The sequence below is a fragment of the Phaenicophaeus curvirostris genome, chromosome 21, assembly GCF_032191515.1.
Source record: "Phaenicophaeus curvirostris isolate KB17595 chromosome 21, BPBGC_Pcur_1.0, whole genome shotgun sequence".
In the NCBI taxonomy this organism is placed as follows: Eukaryota; Metazoa; Chordata; class Aves; order Cuculiformes; family Cuculidae; genus Phaenicophaeus; species Phaenicophaeus curvirostris.
This window is the reverse complement of record NC_091412.1, coordinates 4,643,555-4,666,124: the sequence shown is the minus strand read 5'-3', so window position 1 is coordinate 4,666,124 and position 22,570 is coordinate 4,643,555. Positions and strand designations below refer to the sequence as shown.

General features: G+C 45.7%; 1 protein-coding gene across 1 annotated transcript in view; it reads left to right on the top strand.

The window, feature by feature from the left end:
* Window positions 1–2,490: 2,490 nt before the first annotated feature.
* Window positions 2,491–22,570, top strand: part of CALN1 (calneuron 1) — a 144,315-nt gene continuing 124,235 nt past the window's right edge. The window contains exons 1-2 of the mRNA XM_069874252.1: window positions 2,491–2,605; window positions 19,581–19,779. Coding sequence (XP_069730353.1) covers window positions 19,654–19,779 — 126 coding nt within the window. The 5' untranslated portion in view covers window positions 2,491–2,605; window positions 19,581–19,653. The remainder of the gene's footprint in view (window positions 2,606–19,580; window positions 19,780–22,570) is intronic.

The following is a 22,570-nucleotide window of genomic DNA, read 5'->3' as shown; positions in this document are numbered from 1 at the left end:
TGAACTCAGCACTGAAATTGTGGTAAATGAGGTTTTTTTAAGCTCATTGTAGAAGGAAGATCTCCTGTGTCATGGCCACAGCCCAGCCCATTATAAAGAAAACAGAAGAGATGAATATTTCACAGTCAAATGCCAAAAAATCCCAGAATCCAGGGTGTTGTCATGCTGAGGTCTATTTGACGTTGTCCAAAATGCGTGGAGAAAATGCAAGGTTTGTTTCAGAAATGCAGGTCTGTGACTGAGAATACAAACAAGACTGAGTATCTTCCAAAAGATGAACAGCTCGGCCAAGCCATCCAGCACACGTCCATCCGCCTGTGCCTGACAGCCAAGGCATTTGATCTGGAAATCAGATATAGCACACACCATCCTGATGAAAAATATCACACGTGGTCTATACTTCAGGCTACTTTCCAGTATCTCAAGGAAGAGATCTTTTAATTGAAAGCCTTAATGTTTCGCATTATATTTAAAATTAGAGCAGAACAGCTATAAAATTGGTCATGGGTTTGAGGCGAGTTTTAAGGGAGAGAAGGAAATTTATTCTTCATTTTTTACATTGGAGCATCTTTTAGAAGCCCGTGCACATTTGAATATGCCAATGCAGGAATTAATAATTAAAGGAACAACAACCACATCTCTCTGAGATACGCACGAGAAAGCCACAGCTCGGGCCGGAGGCTGGAGTCTCTGGGGACGCTTTGTTTCTGCTGGCATTTCACCTCCGCCTGGTATACCTCATTATTTAGAAAAGCACTTTGCTACCAGCCTCTGCCAAGGAATGTCTTACCTAGCAATTTGCAGCTGATGGCTAACCCCAGTGCTAGCCTGGGAAACTGTATATGTACTTGTTATCAAATTGATTTTGAAGGAAGATGCGGAGGAACTTACATTGATAATAAGCATTTTGGATAGTTGTGTTTTGGGGTGAAACCTTCCAGCAAGAAAGCCTTGCAGAGCGGTGGTGATGCTCCAGCAAACCCGGTAGCCCTAGGTTGATGTAACTCTGCTTCCTTTCTTCTCCCTGGAGCCAGAAGGATGTCAACAGGCTACGGTGACAAGACGAAGCAATTTCGTTCCCCAGCATGGCCCCCAGCCAAGCAGATGCCTCATCGCGCCGCTCTGCAGAGCTGTTCAACAGCCCCATGGCCGGGAGCATCTTGTTGGGCGCTGAAGACGGCTTAAAGCATTAGCTTGGAGAAGGGAAGCTCTGACTTGCATGCAGTTTCCTTCACCAGGCCCAAATGGCGCTTCCTCTCCCTCCTCATCCTTCTTTCCTCCATGTTGGTAGTCTTCTCATTCACTAAAAACCCGCTAATTATCTCAGCTGCTTGGAACTGGGTTGCAGCGTGGAATTAAAACCAGCTTTTCGTTTTGGCACCTACCGCCTTGTGTAATTAATATGGCAAGAGAAAGACAAAACATGCGGGTCAGCCCTGAGTGTGAGGAAGGGTTTGATCAGACATGGCCAGTGCCGGAGCTCATGGCCGGGGTGCTCTGAAGCTGTCCTCGCTGAGGGTGGCTTGCATTTTGAGGACAAACAGGGCAAAAGGAGGAGGAGATAAAGCTTTCTATCCTGGTGGTTCCCCGTTTTTTTCCTCAGTATAACTCAAAATCTGGACCAAGCAGTGCTCGGTGAAAACCCTGCACTCAATCTTCAGCACCTCTTTGATGAAGAAGGAATAGGAAAGCAGTCTGGCAAGGTTTGACAGCGTGTCTTGGCCATCTCTGCCATGCTGAGCAGACTGGGATGCTCTGAGAGCCTGGACTGTTGCAGATGAGCGTTTTGATGGAGATCGGCTGGAAGAACCTGAAACTGAAGGAGAGATCAGCACCACTTGCATGCCTGCCGGCACCAGGTCCACTCGCCACTGCCTTGGCATGAGCAAGTGACCGCTAAATCCAAATGGAAACACTGCCCTGCTCACTGGCCACAAGCAGAAGGCTGAGGATCCTGTCTTGCAGACCTGAGCTGGGGTGACACAACCCTTCCCCACAGCCACCCTCCACCAAGAGTTTGGGCTGGTATAGGAGGGCGATGCCGTTGGGCACCATCACAGAGCAGTGGCAGCATCAGGACAGCGGGGACACGACCCTCCTCCTGACTCGCCGGAGCATTGGTAGAGCGCAAACTTTCTTTCCTGCGTCCGCAGGAGTGCTTGGGCTTCCCTCACCCACCCCACTGCCAACAGCATTCCCGCGTGCCACCTGCTGTGCCTGCTCACCGGAGCATTGATTTACAGTTTGTTGCTGCTGCCACTGAGTAACTTCTGTTGCTGCTTCCTTACGGACTTACTCGGCTGCCAGGAATGCCCCTGACGGGCAGCAAGATGCTGCTGGAGCTGCCAGGCCGGGGCAGGAGACCATCGATCCTGGGGGAGCGTCAACAGCGAATTGGGGTTCTAGCCCTTTAAATCCAATCCAGTACTGCAAAAAAAGGGCGAGCGAGAAGGAGAGAGCCTTCAGACTCTTTTAATTAAAGCTTGTACCATATTCTGTCTTCCCAAGTAGAAGCAGTTACTCTCGCTTCTTCAGGACATCTCGGGGCTCACCAGCACTGCAGCATGGATGGGGGAAATCGCTCACCTGGGACCAGCGGCAGTAGGTATGCACGGAGGGACGGGGCTGCTTGCATGGCTTCTCTCCCTCTCCTTGCTGTTAGCTGGAAGCATCCCCCCCTTTTTTTTTCCCCTATGTTTTTTCATTTGCCGGAGAGAAAGTCTAGCGCGTTGCTTCTGGCTCGCAGGGATGGTGGCAGGAGACATCCACACCTTTGGGGCGCAGGGCTCCCTGTCCTGCCACCAATGCTCTCTTCGCTCTCTTCTCCCTCCCTTTTAAATAACTAAGTGCATGCTCTAGAGTTGGTGGGGTTTTTTTTCTGGCTCCTTAAATCAAAGAGCTGTCATTCAGCAGAAGATAAGTTGGGATGCCTGTTTCATAAATCACTGGAGAAGTTGGTCCCTGTCATGGTCTCGCTGCTGATTGCCCCCGCCAGCTCCGCTCGCGGCTCCTCTCCCTCTGCCTTCCCTTGTAAGTGCACCAGGTTAAGAGAGTTTTGCCATATCCTTTCATGCGCATTGCACTCTCAATGCAGAGCATTTCTTACGAGCCTCACGGACCGAATCCTGGGGTTATTAGGACAAACAGCATTGTATTCACGCTGGAGTCTCATCTCTTCAGCAGTATAACTCATAGCAGCTTTAGCTGGGCTTATAAATTGCCCTTCAGCGGGAACATTGTGCACAGGGAACATTTAACTGCTAACTATCCCATTCACCAATCGATTTTTCTCTCCTCCTCTGCTCCTAACTGAGTGATCTCTTCATTTGTATTTCCACGCAACGCAGTTATTTCTTTAAATTATGTATTGCCGGTCCACCGTTGCTAACTCAGGTCGGTGCACAGTTAGGATGCCCTGACCTTATTGAGAACCCATTTTCCTCTTTAAACTGGGTCCCAGGTGAGCGTAGGTCCCAAGGAGCCTCCCTCCTACATGGATCCCCAGAAGGGAACAGAGGCTCTGCCAGGAAAACGTTTATCCTGGTGCCTATCTGAGGTTAATAACACTTTTGACGAATAGCAGACCTCCCTGAGGCTTGAAATAGGGTTGAAAAAGCAGCCACTAATCTCCTTGAGAAGTGCTAGATGGTGGCCACTGCTCTTAGTAAATCAGGAGACAAGCTGTTTATGTATGGCGTGTTGAAACGTTAGCACAGCAAAAAAAAAATCCTTCTGTTAATCCACCGGCAAAAACTCTGCCTTGCTGTCATTTCGCAGGGCAGCAAGGTTTTATTGGGAATACTGTGAACTCGGCACGGCCCGAAGCACATGGGGCTGCCCACCAGGGTCAGAGGAAATGAGCTTTTTTCTCAGTGACAGTGTTTGCCGTAAGTGAGAGAGCAACGGGATGGGAACTTGCAAGTGAGCAAGGGAGGTGGAGCAGTTTATTGGCGTATGAGCGGCTGAGCAAGAGCACCTGGAGGTATCAGGTGGTTTGTGGGCAGCAAGAGTTTTCGACTTGAGCAGTCGAAGGAATGAAACTTAGAGAGGAGGAGGCATGGTGCCTGCGAGCAAAAGCAATACTAGGGCAGAGCAAAATCTGCGGCACAGGCTCTGCACTTAACTCATAGGAGTGCGGGACTGAGGACAGAAAGAAATGAGGAGGAAAAGGAATGTTGTGCACCCTGAGATTATTGTGCGTTTATTGTTTTTTCTGGTCGGGGCTGCTTTCATCAGTGGCTCCCATCTCTTTGGTAGCGGGTTAACCATTTGTGACTTTCGGTGACATCAGGAAGGGGCTTGATGCTCGTGACTGAGACGTGGGATAATAGCTCCCTTGTTTCCAGCTTGCAGTGCTAGAGCAAATGACCTGGCAAGGAAACCTCAAAGTGCTGAAAGCAAAAAAACCTGTTCCTGCGGTCCGAGTGGGGCTGCAGACAAACTTTTCTTGGTGAAGCTCTTTAAACCTGTTTCTTCCACCTTGAGGAGCTGGAAAACCTGCAGCAGGGTTTGAAAACCACTGATAAATACAAATGGAGCAAGGGAAGATGAACAAAATGTACATCTCGGTTCAGCAAAGTGAGTCAAGCCTTGCAATCATATGGAGGGTGGGGAGTAATTATTTATAGTGCCATCAGCAGAAATAATAGAATGAAATGAAGGGCTGAAAAGTTTTGCTGACTATCAGGGAATGCATCCTGGCATAGACTGATATTTCTTGGGCCCAGCCCTTTGCATCTCCAGCGCTACCAAGTGTGCAGCCTGGGGACCCAGCAAAGCCTTGCCAGGGTGGGATCCTGCTAAAAACAGACGGGGAGCACCAAGGAGCTGAACCTGCCCGGAGGGATCGAGGTTAAATGTCCACTAGAACTTCCACCCTGAGCCACCTGTGATGCCCAAGCCTGGATTGATCTCCTGGTGGATACCTGAACTTTGTGGGGAGCAGCCCCCTGTGACAGGGGAGGAAGGGGTAGCCAGGTTTGGCTTTTCCATTCTAATTCTATGAAGACTGAGATTAGAAAGAGAGGGGAGACAAACCATTTTCAAGATCAGCTGCTAGAGTAATTCAGTGCTTTGTCCTCCGTAATTAAGCTCTGCGTTCTGTGTTTCAATAATGCTCTTGAGCCACGATGGCAAAAGGAATTAGAGGGATTGGCAGGCAGACACAGGCAGAGAATCTCTCACCTGGCATTACTCAAATTAAAGGTGACCTGCATAAGGTTTTCTTTTCTAAATTGAGAAAATTGAGTTTGGACTCCGCTTTGTGGTGATGAAAAGGCCTCTTCTTTCCTTCCTTCCCCCCTCTTTTCTTCTTTTATGATGAGTATCGTTGAGCTTGTCTCTCCCTATCTGAGCAGATGCAGTGGAGGGCTGAGACAGCCACTGAGGTTCATTGTGGATGTAAAGGGTGAATTTAAACCCTTGTTTTGCAGCAGGCCCTCAGCAAGTTTGGCAGTAACCAACGTCGTGCAAAAATTATCTGTGCAACAAGTTTTCTGTAATCCCAGATCCCTTTCTTTCCCCGCTAGGCTACTTGAAAACACCAAGGGAGGCCAGGACCTAAATGCGCACAAAGAAGTGAAGTCTCAAAAGGAAATTTGCTCTGTCTTTCCCTACTCGTCATTCTCCAACCACATAAGCTTTTCCTAGTACAAGCAAGACCTGAATGGCTGAAGAAAAAGCAGAAAAATAATTTTTTTTTTATTGTAGGTAATAACCTTTCGCACTTCCTTCACTCCACACTGGAAAGAGCACAAACACAAGAGGCATAGCTCTCATTTTTCCTCCTTCTTTGCCAACCACCTTTAAACAGAACTAGAATAACAGGGTATCTGGAGCAGGAAGGGACCAAATGGATATGACTGAGGTAAAACCTAAATTCACAGAATCATAGAATGGTCTGAGTTGGAAGGAACCTTAAAGATCATCTAATTCCCCACCCTCTACATGGGCAGGGACACCTCCCACTGGATCAGGCTGACCAAGCCCCATCCAACCTGGCCTTGAACACCTCCAGGGATGGGGCAGCCACAGCTTCCCTGGGCAACCTGGGCCGGGGCCTCACCACCCACGTGGTGAAGAATTTCCTCCTTATGCCTAGTCTAAATCTGCCCCTCTCCAATTTAAAACCATTTCCCCTAGTCCTATCACTCTATGTCCTTATAAAAAGTCCCTCCCCAGCTTTCTTGTAGCCCCTTCAGGTACCGGAAGGTTGCTATAAGGTCTCCTCAGAACCTTCTCTACTCCAGGCTGAACAACCCCAACTATCTCAGCCTGTCCTTGTATGGGAGGTGCTCCAGCCCTCGGATCATCCTTGTAGCCTCCTCTGGACCCATTCCAACAGCTCCATCTCCTTCTTATGTTGAGGATTCTAGAACTGGACACAATACTCCAGATAAGGTCTCACATTAGAGGGATCAAAGGGCAGGATTCCCTTCTTTGACCTGCTGGCCACACTTCTTTTGATGCAGCCCAGGATACGGTTGGCCTTCTGGGCTGCGAGCGTGCATTACCAACTCTTTCTAGTTGTTAGAGTCTAATATAATCTTCTGTTTGGAGCAAGGGACATATGACAGCCCCATTCTACATTTCTCACAGGGTATTACAGTTTGAATTAGTATGATAAATTAAAAACAGTCATAAAATTCTACAGAGGTCTTAAATTGTAAAAATGTATCATGTGAATGAAATTGTACAGTTATTAAATGAAGTGTTAGAGATATAAACATTAGCGTGGCATATCAGACTAGAAGGACGAGAGCAGTCGCATCCAGTAGACTCGGTGTGATCCAGAGGTGAATCATGCTGATCATCTGATCATCTTTGCTGATCATCTGGCTGGTTTAGCTGGATTCAGATAGCCTTTCAGAGCAGGCTAATCCACCATCTGCTCTGGTATTCTCTTCTTTGATTTTTTTTATCTTTTCTTCCTTCAGGATACATTTTTCCCCTTTGAACATAAGCTACTTTCGGTGTATTATTCAAAACCTACATTTTAATGGAAGGAGGTAAGAGGCTGCACAGACAATGTAAACCGTGTTTTCCGAGACCACCCAGAGACTGCCAAAAATCAATTGTCTGCTCGAGGCTGATCTTTAAATAAAGTTAAGCCAAATTGTATCAGAAGCTCTGGGGATCCTTGAAAGCAGGTTTTCAAGAAAGTAATGTACATATGTTGCCCAATTTGATATAGGTCTCACCCTCTAAATCCTTTTGTGCTGCAACCTGGTCTGCTCAGGAACTGCATTACTCTTATTTCTGGCTTCAGCCAAAGCATTGACTCTAGTTTGAGAACTGCCCAAGCGCTTTGGGAGCCTGAGGCACTGCTTCAAAGTACATTTTTAAGCCCTCAGGGGCTGCAAATGCAGATGTTTTACTGGAAGCTGGTAGAATGCCCCCAGGTGATTTTGCAAAGGTTTTTCTTGGAGGCTCTCTTTCAAGACTGAGGACAGGAACAGTCTGGCACACACAGACCTGTAAATGGATCGGGAACCTATTTAAAATGTGTCTTTTTGCTCCCTTATAAATATACTGTGGCAAAACAGACTGTGAAGCTGGGAAAGGATTAACTTGAGAAGGGTAAAGGCTTAAGAATGAGAAAGCTGCTGTGCTATGGGACAGGCATTCTTGTGGAGGAGATGCTGAATCTGGCTGCCTAATGGATGTTTGCTATTCATAATGATGTGCAACACTGCTGACACCACAGAGTGACTCCAGACCCATAGCCATGCCCGGGAGGAGAAAGGATGAGTGTGTCAACCCAGGGAAGGATCAGTTGCTGGCTTGCAGCTCCTGGGAAGTGCAGAGGTTCTGCTGTGGCCAATGGGATGGTGGTGGAGAGATGATGTTGTAATACGCGAGTTATACATGTTAACGTGTTGTAATGTGCGAGTTGTGGCGGTGCCAAGAAGCTTCTATTAGGGTGGTATTGCCCCTTGGCATTACAGATGTGGCTCATACAAAACTGTTACGTTTATAAGTTCCTTTCAGTGAGTTTCCATGCAACCCCCCATATTCTGGAACAAAATCTGCAGATCCAGGCTCTGCTGTAATGCTCGTAACACCAGTAGGATTGATCCTGACCAATACTGGCCTCAGAGAAAAATCCACAGAAGAATTTGATGGGACAGAGCCCCATGCAGCTGAGGAGCACACACTCCACCCTCTGCACAGCACCCCAGGCTGTGATGGGGTGTCAGACGCAGCCAGGAGACCCGCTGCTCCCACCCAATGGAGCCCAGCCCCATGGCCATCTCCTTTCTGAGTTTCTGATGGTCGTATAGAATAGGAAAGAAGATTCAGGCATTTTAAATAATCCTCACCCATGAAAAACAAACCAGAAGTGTAGGTTGATTCTTTTCTCCATCAGATTTGACCACAGACTGAAGATGCGATTTTGTTCTGTGACCTGCTGATCAAAGAAATGAAATCGTAAAGCGCTGTGTTCAGGCTGTTTGATAAATGTTTTATTACCTTCTGAAATGTCATTTATGAGGGATACGGGCTTTCTTTGGGCTACAAGAAGAAGATGGATCTGTGGAAAATACTGTAACTACTCTTTACAACCTAGGTGGACTTTGAGGAGAGGTCTATGATGAAGTGATGCACTCTTATATCGTTTGTGGCACAAAAGATGACAGGGGCTCCACCTCAGGTCTCAGTTAATGCTTGGGAAAACAATTACAGCTTTATACAGGCTGAGAGCAGCCAGAGCCATAAAGAAATCTTGAATGGTCCTACTGACCCCTTGGTACCACTGACCCTTTTTGCCCCATGTCAGCTATTAAAAACCCAGCAGGCATTGTTCTGGATCAGAGATGGACTTCCTGAACTGCTCAAGGGTGGTCCAGGGTCAGCTATAAATTGTCAAAACCTTTGGTATGGACAAGCCTTGGCAGCCATATAAGTGTTCTGATGATCATGTCCCAGGTAGGATGGCTTGAGAGCAGCCCCTATGTGTCCAGCTTGGCCTCGCTGACATGTGGAACCCTTGGATCTCCAAAAGCCTTATCTGATTTCTTTTGATTGATGGTTTGGCTTTTAGGAGAGGGAAGCAGATAGTATAGTGATTCATGGGCGCTGTTGGGAGAAGGTACAGGAATGGGAGGAAAGGGCAAGTCTGGAGAGGATCCTCTGAGTTTTTCCAGGAATACTTAGCTTTGAATTAAAATTAAAACACATTTCAGAGAATGGAGTTCAGCCATGGGCTTTTCATAAAGAAACACATTGTCTATGGCCCTATCTTTGTCCCCAGTAGGTGGGGTGTCATATTCATGTGGTGTCACGTGCTGCTAGAGAAAAAACTTGAAGAGAATAGTGTTTGTTTATTAAAATAATAATAGGCTGTGGGAGAGGAAGCTGTGAAGGAAGGATAAAGCTGGAAGCACGCACTGGTATTGCCCTCATCCTGAGCTATGTCCCCCAGCAGAGGTAGAAAAGAGATTACTGTGATATAAATCATGTTTGTAGAGCACAGCAGGCTCTTGGTCAAACAGTTAGACACCAATACTTCTTCTGGGACCTGGAGAAACCAATCTGCCTTGGTGGCTTCCTTCCTTCCCTCCCTTCCAGTCACTTCCAGGACAAGAAGCCATGGGGTGCAATGTCTGTTCATGCAGGACATGAGGAACATCCAGGGCTTGGTGAAAACAGCTGGTGGGACCACAGCATTCTCTGAGACCCTGAACTTTTTCTGGGGCCTGCCAAGGGACATCTGGTTGTACTGAGTATATGAATCAATAAGGACAATGCTATCAAAGTACCTTACAGGGCAGAACAGCCACTCTTGCTGTGTAGATTCTTGAAGACAAGCCCGTGAGAGTTTCTTCAGAAAATATATTTATTTTTTGTGGGAATGTGCCTAAGTCAGGTTTGCCACGGAGGATATTAAAGAACAGATTAGCAGAGTTTAATAGCGTGAATTATGAAAAGAACCTGCTCTGTGCAAAGCATAGGGTCACATTTGATGATTCACTAGGCTTTTTCTTGACCATTACTTCAACACTTTATGTCAAAAGAAGTACTGCAGTCTGATAGAGAGAGTCTTCCAGCTCTCAGTGTGCAGCAGCTACAGAAGGAAACATTTTCTTCTCTGTCATCAGGAAAAAAGCCACAAAGACTTACGATATGGGACCTCCACGCCTCGACATAGCCTCTATAAATAGTGAGGACAAATGGTCTCACCTAATATCCTGGAGGAGGGCATGTGCACATCTCTTACAACTTCCCAACTTCTCTCAGTTACTCGTGGAAAATTCCTGAGATGAAGGCTGTGTCTGTCTTTATTTCAATGCATTATTCTATTCCTCCTTAAACCCATTTCTCCTTTTGAGCACCATGATGTCTTCCAGAAAAAAATCTGCAACATAATTGTTCACTATTTGCAAAAATACTTCCCTTGGCTTTTTCTTTTTTTTTTTTTTTAAATCTTCTCTTGGTAATTTCATTGGATACTTCTTAGGTCTGTTATTGTGAGTTATTTATTCTTTATTCACTTTCTTTGTGATGTTGACAGGATGGTAAAACCTTGCATTGATAGGCGTCTCCTACATCCCTTTCAACCACCTGTTACCAGATTGAAGGGCTCTAATGTACTAGTGTTTCATGCAGAAGCTGCTCTCCGTCTCTGTCCAAGCTCACATCTTCCCTCTCACCCATCCTCCTTCTGTTATCTCCTTTCTCAAATGCACTCAGCAGGAATTTATTCATCATGAAAGTGCACAGTGAATTCAGACAACAGCACAGTTTTGGTCTTGTTTTCTATTTCTTTGCTTGAAACCTCTCACATAGCATTTACCCACAGCTGTGCTGAACTTGGGGTGGGTGTTTTTAAAGAACTATCTGCTTTCCTCCCAGTATCTTATTCCTGAACATTAATGGCTACTTCAGAGCTTACCATTTGGTAAGGAGACTGCAGGCTATTTTTCTCATGTTCATTGTTTTGCACTGATTAGCGATTTTTAGCACTGATTTTGCATAATTCAGCTCTCACTTTGTTCTTCAGACACTGGGTTTTGTGAGATATTTTAGCAACAATTGCAACCAATTCTAGTTTTGATGATCCTGATAAATTTTGTATCATTAATAAATGGTGTTGCCTCATTCCTTACACACCTCCAGTCTTCAGGTAATTTCTTAATAAAAGGGGAGATCTAATTTACTGGCGTCTCTAGGATTTCAATAGGAAGTTGCTTTCATTATGAAAACAGATTGGGTTTTTGTTAATTGTTTCCTGCCACCTTTTCCCATCTCCTTCATAATGAAAAATAATGCAAACAATTCACTTAACCTTTCTGCTATGACCTATCTCTCCTGAGTATGTTTTTTATTCGGTGATCATCTATCTGCCACATCACCTTCCTGGCAAACTTCCTTCCTCTAGTGTTTCTGAAGAGGTTTTATTGTTACCTCTTATGTCTCTAGCAAGTTGCTTTTCAAAACTCTTTTCAGTTTGCCATATTGTCCTTCTCTGTGCAATTTGTCACATTTGGGAATCTATTTCCTCTCTTGTACGTGAGTCGTTCTTTTTGGGAAATGCCTTTTAACTCTTCTACTCTGCCGTGTAGCTGCACAAACTTTTCCTTTTAACTCTGATTGGTTTGGTGCCGTACGTTCATTCTGAGTTTGTAATACAGTGCTTTAAAACAGGTTTTTTCCTTTTCTAGTTTTATTCCTTTAACTTATTTTTTTATTTCTTTCCAAGCAACTTCTTAATGTTTAATATGCTTTCCATTTTAATATGAGCTATGCTTATGTCTTGAATAGGTTGTGAACGTCTCAGAGCCAAACTGAGAGTTGCTTTTCTGCTTCTAGAGTCAATGATTTTAGCACCAATAGTCATTTATTATGTGCAAACATTATTTCAGAAGTTACGCCTCAGGTGAGAGTTGCTACGTCTACCCAGTATGTGTCCTAACATCACAGAGCCCCACCAGCCTCTTTCCACCAAAAGCTGAGTGCCAGCTGTCTTGATATCCCCACCCAAACAGGGATCCCTATGCTTTGACTTCCAGAAATCGCAAAAATGTTGAAGGCAACCACTCTGAACTGTGCTTGACACTTCTGCCTGCTTGGGATGGTAAGAGGAAACAACCTCAAGCGTAGCTGGTTTCCACTTCTCAAAATCCAACAATGCCAGGTGGCCTGGGAACCACCCCTGCCAACCATCCTGCCCCAAAGCAAGCACTATTATTTTCCTGTGCGTTTAAGCCACGTCTCCAGAAAGCAATAAAATGATTTGGAGGTAGAATCCACCATATTGAATGAAGCCATATTATTAACTTCAATGCTTCTATGGCCAATTAAAAAACCCTTTAATTTTGAAGACTCCATAGCATCGCTGTGACAATGGTCATATTAGAAGTGGCAGGACTATTCAAGCAGGCCTAAATTAAGTAATAATGGAAACGTTTGAAGAAAAATTAGTATCCTTGTCGGGGTCAGCCTTAAGTATGTATTGCTAACATCCTGCAGAAGAATGTTGATAAAAATTGCAGTGCTGTGTGAGAGATGACTGGATTTATTTCAAAGTAAATAAGTAGAACAAGAAGGGGGGGAGAACACACAAGGACATAGTTAACAAGAAATATAATTAACTGAAAACTTTTGCAGAGTGATATTGCATGAGGTAAAACTTCAGAGTTTAAAAGCAGAACGTGTCTTGTTTATCAAAAGCTCAAGAATATTTGAAAGCACATTTGGCTGTAATATACATCCAATGCTTTATGGAGTATTTCTTTAATATATGTAAGTTGGGGAAATGAAGCACCTTTCAATAAGTAATGTTCCAAAGTACCACTGGAAAACAACATAAACATAGAAATAGTTGTTTTGCAGAACTGAAGAGCTGCTAGCAAAGTCAGAAAAACATGCGCCTTTGAGTGAAGTAACTTAAATCAATGGCACATGAGTATGTGCTTAAGCAAGTGTGTTGGTGTTCTCATAAATCCTCCCATTTGCTTTCTTGAGCCAAGGCAAAGCTGCGTGCACAGATCTAGCAGAGCAGGACAGTTGTCTGTGCTTTGCAGCTCACTTCAACAAAAACACCGACTGCTCTGTGCTGTAACACGCAGCAGCTTGCAACCCCCCTCCTGACACGGAGCATCTTTCCGAGGAGCACTGCTTAAGATACTAGTACAGGTGACAAGGTTTTTGGTATTCAACATCTGAACCCCAGTCCCACTGTGTTTCTGAATGTTGGGATCAAGTCTTAATGCTTAATTAGTGTCTCTGAGGGCAGTAATTGCACCAGCGCTGCTCATCAGGTTCAGATCCTGCAGGGCGCTGCCTGTACTAGGGCCACCCTTGGCTCCTGCTTCTGTTTTGCCTGCCATGGTTCACAACCACCTCTGTAGTCCCTGGTAAACTTGTTCTCAGCCTGGTAAACTTGTTCTCAGGTTCCAGCATAAGCAGCAGTGGTGTGGGCTGGGGTTGAGTTTGGCTTCATAGTCTGTGTAACTGGAAGCTAATGCTATAGAGGTCAGGTGCAGGATGTTAAAATGTGATTGAAGATGCCTCCTTAGCTCAACAGATGAGCACATCTGTGTGCTCACATAACTACCGAGCACCTTCTGATTAAGTCTGGATATCTCTTATATGTCAAGGTCTTGATTTGTGCAGCCCTTGGTTGATGGAGGCTGCAGTTCTGAGTTAAAAAGAACTACTTGCTGTTCTAAATATATTTAATTGGCCGTCCAGCATAGCCGTTCTTCTCTTGGATCCAGACCTACCAGGTATTGACCTAAACCCTATTTTCTCTCTGGCTCCCCTGCTGCTGCCTGCACTCCTGGTTGGCTCTTTGAGGATGGGAGATGCCTGTTCCACACACGGTGACAAACTGGTGATTTCACCTTCACAGCAGAATCCGACCAATTAGCACACGGCAATTAAGTAACGGAAGTTGGGTGGAAGGGAGCAGTAATAATTTGCAAGTTCTGCCAACAAAATGCCTTTCATTTTTGTTGGTGTGTTTTTTCCTCCCCATACCTTGGCAAGGCTCTTTCCTGTTTTTCTTTCGCTGCATGGCAAATGCACAATAAGAACAAGAGGTCATTTACTCCTAATCCTCAATTTATAATTGTTCTGATGTTGCCAGTTGCTTTTTCGAAAGACTGAACAATGTATGAAGCCCTTGTTGGGTAACAGTCATAATTAGAAGCTTTCTAAATTTCCAAGAGCTTTCGAGTAGCCAGCATACTCCTTTCCTAATATCCTGTGACTCTGCATTTATGCTAATAAACTGAGTGGTATCCAGTTGACCCCAGAACTGCTGCCTTGCAGGTTTGGAGAATAGAAATGAAGGCAAAAAAGGAACAGCTGGAATGGCAGATACCGTGCAAGAATCCCACAATGTCTGGATTTATAGAGAAATAATATTTTTGACAAAGTTCTCCCAGAAAAGCTTAGAGGATCAACACAGGTACAGAGAAAGCAATAAGAAATGATTGTTACAGAGCCATGTGGTCAGATAAGCATGTCCTGGTAGACAGGAAATATATGAAGTGCTGCCTGTGAAAGTAAAAATGAGTGAACTTTCAGGTGGGTGGGGATGGAAAAGGGAGGACAAAAAGAATTTCAGTCATATTATGAGGAAGCTGACAGCTCTTTTCCTCTGGTTTTACTCAGAAAGGGTAGTTTTGGATCAGCTGAAAGCTTTTTTAACTTGGTGAATTCAGAATTAGAGGAATGGTTTATTTAAGCTTTCATTTTTTTTTCCAGCAGATAATTTTAGTTTGCATGGGAAGTTCTTCAGGGGTTGGACTGGAGAGCTGAGAAACCCACATCCCTAGTCTTGGAGCAAACAAGCCAGCAAGGTCTGCTGGAGATATTTGCGTCGACCGCAAACCCAATGTGGATTCAGGCTGCAGTGTGGGTCCTGCCTGTGACCTCCTTCCCCCAGCACTCCTGGGTCGTGGTAGATGTCTTGTGGTTCTTGACCACCTAAAGATTGTGACTTGCAGTCTTTAGGGTCAGGGAAACATGCCAGTGTTTGATCCAGCACTGAGTCAGAAGGTGGGATGCGTTGGCTGAAGGCATCTTGCTACTCTTGAGCAGGTCTTGAGCCAAGGACTTTTTCCTCCTAGTGGAATTGCCTCCAAGGTTGTATTGCATCTTTAGGTGAATTTCTCTTAAGTTCTCCTGCTGTTCCTTTGCACTGTATAAATACTTAGATACTCAATAGACGTGAAGAAATGACAATCTACTGTTTGTTTTCTCCTGGTAGGATGAGATATGTGAGCTATATTCTCCATCCTAGTGAGCATTTAGGCATTTCTTATAGGTGGAGCTAGACCAGCTCCTGATTTCTGTAGCCTGATGTTTAGGCTGTGCACTTTGCTCTTCCCAGTACAACAAACCAGGGCACAGAGCTGAACAGAGCATCACAGCCACCTCCTCCCTGCAGTGACCAGTGGTGTTTGGTGAACTTAGCCTTTCTTGTTCTTGGCCTTTATTAAGTGCCAGAAAATGAATTGTTTTGCATTAATCACCATCTTTTGTCAGGCTTGCTTTTTCTTCGTTGGCTTAAATCCAGACATGACTTGGGGATTGGATCAAATTGAACTTCAGGTCCTGCTTGAGAGGATCAAGAGGATGAGAAGGTCATTTCCATGACCCTTTAGTGTTATTGATGCTTAAATGGCCTGGAGGGGGTAAGGGCTGGGGAGCTTTGCCTTTACTATTGTCTGTTAGGACACAGGAGCTGCAGTTTGTTTCAGGAAAAGCCATGTACATATGTTTGAGCCACAGGTTCATTGTTACCAAAGCTATCACCCAGCCTGAATCCTACCTGAAAATGTTCTCAGAGAGCATTTAAGCCATTTGTTATTGAATGGAGATGTATGCACATGGAGGTGTACTAATATCCCCACCAGGAACCAAGCAGCCCAAGCTACAAGCAGCCTTCTCACTACTCCAGGTCCCAAGCACATTCTTCAGCCTACTCTCTATCTTAGAGGACAATGTATGCATTAAAAAAACCCCATCCTAACATCGGAACACCTATCAGCAGTGTTAGTCATCTTGGATCTTACTGACTACTCTGTGAATGAAAGTGCTTTGTGCATCATCATCCCCCTTATACACAATCTCCGTGCATTCTTCCAGGCCACTATCATATTTGTGATCCTCTCCTCTGCCTCCAAGAGAAAGAAAAATGAGTTGTGCAAGGAGAAAAGTATTGAGGAAAATATAGAAATCCAGATGTTTCGGCATCAGAGACTTAATCCAAGCTGTGTACTTTATGGCTTGTAATGTGAAGCGGTGGAGTGACGGAAAGACCTGACCCCCCGCCAGCCACTGTACCTGCTCTCACCTACTTCTCTGAGAGGTGAAGTCTGGAGCAGCTGCTGATTTTCATTTCAAGGCTTTAGTGTTTGAGCTATTAATAAGCCTGGAAAATAACCACATGTTCTCTGAATTATATAACAGATGTTAACTTCCCCAAGATGAAGAGGTGTCAGCCTGATGGAAGAAGTGATGTGAGGACCTTTCTTTTTCCTTTGAGCCGGGTTTCTCCTCTTACTAACAAACTCAGTTATCTGCCAGAGGAGGTAAAAAGAAAACTAGTATCACCCCAGACCCATCACTTCCCTGCTCTTTGCTTTGTGCCTGTGTTTATACATTTCTTGCTGTTCTCCGGCATCAGATTTTTGAAGACAAGTGCCATCCAAAATGAAGTCCCATTGAAAGAATGTGTTGTGATGAAGAGCTGTTGAATGAGTCACTGCGCTCATGCTGGCAAAGCGGGCGGTGAAGCCGGCCAGACCCTTACACTTGGCACGAGAGAGCGAGAAGCAAAAGAAGAAAGTAAACTTAGGGCCAGGAGCTCCACAGTGCTTGGCCAGCCAAGGGCACTGTGTTGCAAACACTCTCACACTTAACTATTTCAGTGACGCAGTTGCCACTGAGGTGGAGATGTGTTCACAGCCTTGTTGGTGTGGTGGGAGATGGGCTGAAGGTGAATATGGAGGAGATTTTGACAACCACTTGTTTTAAGGTTGTTTTCTTCCTGGTCCTCTTCTGTCCCAGGATGAGCACTCATGGTGCCATGTGGAGAGAGGTCCTCAGGATGGCATTTAACCAGGATGACTCTCTTCCTAGGATCTCTGTCTTATGCCTCGTGGTAGCTCGCGTAAAGATGGAGGGAAGCTGTCATCAGCTGTGTGTAACACGGCTGAGCAGTCCCCTGGGAGAGATGTTTATAAATGTGAATTGAAGACACTGGGCCCCAAGGGTACCACATTTTCTGTAGGTGTAGATACACAGTAAGACTAACAAATCAGTCTCTGTGCTAGTAGAGACGCCTGCACTCTTGACTATGACCCTGCTGGCTGCCCTCTCCAAGGGGTGACTTTGCTCAGACATTTATTTCTGGGATCTGCTTTAGTCTCTCGTGTTGCACACCCACTGGCATGACAACTGCAAGTGCTTCTTCCAACACAACGTGCCCTTTCTTCTTGGGATGCTTCTGAGGAAAACGAGCTCAAGCCAGAACAGACTCGTGGGGAAAGGACCTGCTGGAGGCGTGAGCTGTGTTCTGCAACCACCATGAACATGATTGTAGAGAGTCGCCCACCTGGATTCCTCCCTCTTTTTCATGTCCTTTATCAAGGGGTGGAAGAAATTGGGAAAGTGAGTTCCTGCTAAGTGTGAAATTCAGCAAGTCCTGGTCCCCCATGCCAAGAACCCTGCCAAAATTTTTTGTCAGCCACTTGAAGTCAAGAAGACATAGAGACCAGAGGACCAGATTTTGGGTGGTTTCAGCATTTCCCCACAGTTCCCTTTAGCTTGTCCTTCAGGTGCAGTGGAGAGTCTTACACACTGTTTTTCACTGCTCACTACTGGTTAATGGGCTTCTAATATCATTGCTTACTTCATTATCCTACCAATCTGGAAGATCAGCCACTATCTAGGGGAAAAGAAAAAAAAAGACGATTTCTTACTGGCATTAAGTGGCTGGACAGTGGGGTAAAACGCAAAGTTCATGTTTAAGAATCAGAGCCAGACACTATTAGTAAGAAATAGTGATGCAGTGAAAGTCATCCGTTTATTTGCCTTATCCAGAAAAAGAGTGGAGCCTGGCTCCAAGAGGAGGTGTTAAAAAACACAGATAAGTGAGGTAGTCCAAAAAAATTTAAGGACTGTTTCAAGAACCCAAGCAGAGCCTCAGAGATTCAGTAATAAGAGAGGTGGTTGTCGTAGTAATAATAATAGTGATAGTAATAATAGACCTTGGAGGTCTGGTCCCGAGTCAGTCCTCAAGTGTGATACTAGATGCTCTGTGATTGCAGATTAAATGGCAAATATGTTTTTGCTTCAAAGCGCTTAAAACTGTGTAGAAGAAGCTTGAGGCCAGACGGCTAGTGACAGATGGGTGGGGGAGAGGAGGGGTGACGGTGGCTGGCAAGACAAGGGTATGGCTCAGGGCACCAGAAGGCTCATGGCTCTTATGGAGATGGTTCCAGGAAGGATGACAAGGTACATATGTGGATCATTTGGGGGCACGTGCTCGGGTGCAAGGGCCAGCAGAGGAGAAGGAATAAAGTGCTTGTTCAAAGTGTAGAGAGAGCCTTCTAGTGGCTGATGTTGTGGGGTGTCTGAAGGCATGAGTTGATGTCCAAAGAGGAAATGGAGATGGTGGGTCAACCGGGTACAAGCCATGGAGGCTTCTGGCAGTGGAGACACCGTGTAGTCTTGGATGCAGAAGAGAAGGGGCAGTGTGGAGATATCTGTCCACAGTGGTGGAAAACAAGTTTTGCAGGCATCATTTGAATGGCAATCCTGCAGCCTGTGGTGATGAGCAGGAGCTTAGTGACACAATGAAGAAGGTGTTTGTCAGACTTAGAGGTCTTGTGTGTCACAACTGGGAGAGAGATGCTTGCTGAAAGGGATACCCTGCCTGGGGTCTCGGGGGTTGGGTGTGCTCAGTGCAGCTGAGTGCCCTGCAGAGACACCTGAGTCTGTGGAAGAGCCAGAGCTACTCTGACTCTCCTTGTGCAAGGGGAGTCACCCCTGTAACACGTTTAGATGTTACATCCCTGTAATGTGGGACCACAGGCTGGACCCAGCTCACTCCTAGGAAGAGTGCTGATGTGCTCCAGGCTGGCTACTGGTGGGAGCAGCTGTGGAGCACAGCTCGCTGCCCAGGGGACTCACAGTATCACAGCGCTCCGAGGCGCTGTGCCAGCATCTGCTGGTGCTTCTGAGGAGACGCCTGCAGACGCTGCAGGTTGGCTTTCTTGTGACTGCTGGGCTGGAGCTGAAGCCTTGGATGTTTCATTTGATCTGTGTCAACTCTGCATTGCAAAACATGTGGGCAAATCCCTGTTGCCCCCTGGAAGGAGCAGGGCTGTGTCCCAGAGTACTCTATTCCCATGGCATTTAACATTCTCTGCAAACCCAGCTTTTCTTTGGAACTGAACATCTGTTCCAGATGTGGTTATTCAGTGCCTGCATCGCTGCACTCCTGCCATTGTTGTCCTGCTACACAGTGAAAGGCTGGCATGAATTATTGAAAGATTGAGTTTAAATAAATGATAAACTGGTTCTGTGCGTGCAGTTAAGTTTCTGTCCACTCCTTACAGAGTCACACTGCCGGTTTTGATGTCCCCATGATGAGCTCGTACGTCTCCCAGAACCTGCCATCTCATCTGCCTGATGGGGCTGATTGAAGAGAGTGGAGAGGGGCAGCCCAAGCATGAAGGTGGCCAAGAGGACGAGTCTCCTGGGAAGAAGGAGGAGCTGCAGCAGAGAAACAGGCAACCAGAGTTCCCCTCCTGGCAAGTGTCTTTCTCATCTCAAACCATTCCTTGCAAGGGGCGAGCTGGCGCATGGGGTGTTTGTTGCTTGCTGAGAGCAATCGGTGCACTGGGAGGGTGGGGTGGATGCTGCCAGGTCCCAAGGGTGGGTGGCAGGGACCATGCTCGGGACTGGCAGTGGGTGTGTGCATTAGGTACTTGATAGTGTAAAGGATCCTTATCTCCCTGAGATGAAGTTTTACTCTAGGATTTTAAATATCTTGTGGGTCTGTGTTGAAAGCAAATGTATCCAGACCATCTACATGCACATGAGGATAAGGGGGACTCTGGGTTTGAGCCAGCCATGTGTCTAAACCAGCCAAACAGTCCTTTTTTGTTGGCTTTCAGCTGGGAAGTCCAAACGGATTTTTGGAAGCCTGGTAGCCTTGGAAATTGATTTTTTTCTTCACCATTTTGAAAAATGGCTTGACTCACAGTTGCATGAGGCTGTGGGGATTCACAGCAGACCATCTGTTTCAGCTGTTAGCAGTCATTAATTTTTTCACATTTTTTGCTACTTTTGAGATACTCTGGGAAAGAAACGTTCTTGATGGCATTGGAGGACTTCAAAGTCGCTTACATAGTTGGGTTTTTTTTCTCAGAGAAACAATATACAGTGGATGCAGTTGTTATAGAAGAAAAACATTTTTATTGGGTTTTCTAAAGGGGGAATATGTCTCCTGTGGACAAGCAGGAGGACACAATGTACTGTTTATCTCTTTCCCACCATGTATTTAGTTAATACCTGCCTTGCTAGTGTACTACAATACATCTACTGAAGAGTTTTTTTTTCTGGGCTAACTTTAATGCAGGGAGGCTTTCATTTAAAAAAAATATATTGAGGTTTTCTTTCAAGCTGCTGTGTTTCTGGAGCTAAGTACTTCGTGATTAAATCAGCCTTATTGTCTCCAGTTATTCTACCCAGAAACTGGAAAATTACTTAACTCCTTGACAGGTGTTCACAGCTGATGGCTCAGATTTGTGGATCGAGTGCTGGGGCATATGGCAAGATAAATAATAGAACAAACTAATCCTATTGACACTGTCCACCCTCCAGCTTGTGCACATTTATCCTCGTGCCTTGATCTCACCGTGCAATAGCTCATTCCCTGAGCTAGCTCCTCTCAGAGGTGCTGCTTCTGAGCCACCGACCAATGAGTTTGGCTCATCAGTCTTTGAGTGAAGTGTTGTGCTATCTTTGCAAAGACCTCAGCTCAGCCTGATGGGCAGGTCTTCACTGTGGGTTTGCTCCCCTTCTGCTTCATTAGTTTGTTCAGCTGGTGCCTGTGAAGGCACCTCACGCTGGGATTTGCCCAAGATCCATGCTGGTGGTTTCCCTGTTGGTCATGTAGGATCTTAGGTGGAGGAAAAAACTTCATTGAGTTTAAGGGGGGCTGGGAAATGACAAAGGCTAGTAACACCAGCCACACCTTGCATGGAAATCTGTGATGGGAAGATGACTGCTCCTCCAGAGGATGCAGAGTCCTGGCTTTGTGCAAACATGAAGCTGAAGCCTGGTAACGGGCAGAGCAAAAAGCTCTGTGCTGTGTTCATGGTTGTGGTTGTGGTCATGCATCCCTGAAAGGAATTACTACTCGTAGAACATGACTCGTGAACCTCCAAAGCTATGCTTGAGTCTTGTGATGGTTGAAGACTGCAGACTGAGTGTATCAGACCTGTCCATAACACCTGGGTGAGGGGACAGCCAGAGAGCTGTGGAGAGTTTCCAGTTGTCCATTAGGACTGCAGCTTTCAGCAAAATTACAAATGTGTCCTGGAAAATGCTCCTTTGAGCTGGCCAAAGAGATTTTATTGTTTCTGGGCATGGGAGCTCCTTCTGCGCTTGGCAGCCAGTGTGGGACCATGCCACAACTGAACCCATAGCGTGCCATTGCGGAGCAAGCTGGCACCTGGGGAGACCGCAGAGATGGTGGCTCCTTCTGTCCTGCTCTCTGCTTCAGAGTGGCACATTCTGGTAAACCCCCAGAATCTCCATAGTGCAAAGCCAAGAGTCCATAGGACGTGCCCGGAGAGCTCAGCATCAGGTCTATCTGCTCCTGCATCCATATTCAGGCATGGCTTGGGTCCACCTCCTGCGCTTTGCGTGCAGAGGAGCAGGATGTGTCCCCATCCCTCCATCTCTCGCTCTCATTTCCGAGCAAGGCGTGTGCCCTGAGTAATCTGGGGCAGCCAATGCACTGCTGTGCCTGCTGCAGGCTTGCCAGTGGAAGGTGGAGGAATTCACATCTGGAGGCTCGGAGACGATTGGTGCCTGTGTGGTTTTCATTTGGAACCCTTTCTGTTGTTGATTGACTTAATTAAAATTTTTAAAAAAATGAGAAGCAGACAGGATTGGACTTCGGGATTTTTTTTTTAATGAAATGCCTTGCTCTGAGAGCTACAGAGCCAATTTTCATCTTGAAATTTCCTTTAATTTTATTTTTAAAGTTCTCCTACAAAATTTTGAGCTGCTAACTGAAATGAAGTGTTAGACTTTGTAAACCAAACCCAATTCAACCTTAAATCTATGAACTGGCTCAAAAAGCGTCTTCTGTTTTGCAAAGCCAGTCTTCTGGAAAATATTAAATATTTCCAAACAAAAACATCGCTTAAAAATTAACAGAATTCACCAAGGTACCTAAAATACCCCTCATTTTTTTTGCCTGAGCATGGAGAAATGTGGGTTGGTGCTTGGCTGTGGGGTGCTCTCCTCCTTTGCCCTACCTGCTTGAAAGCCTGCAGAGGCTCAAGATCTGCAGGTTTGATGAGGAGGGAAG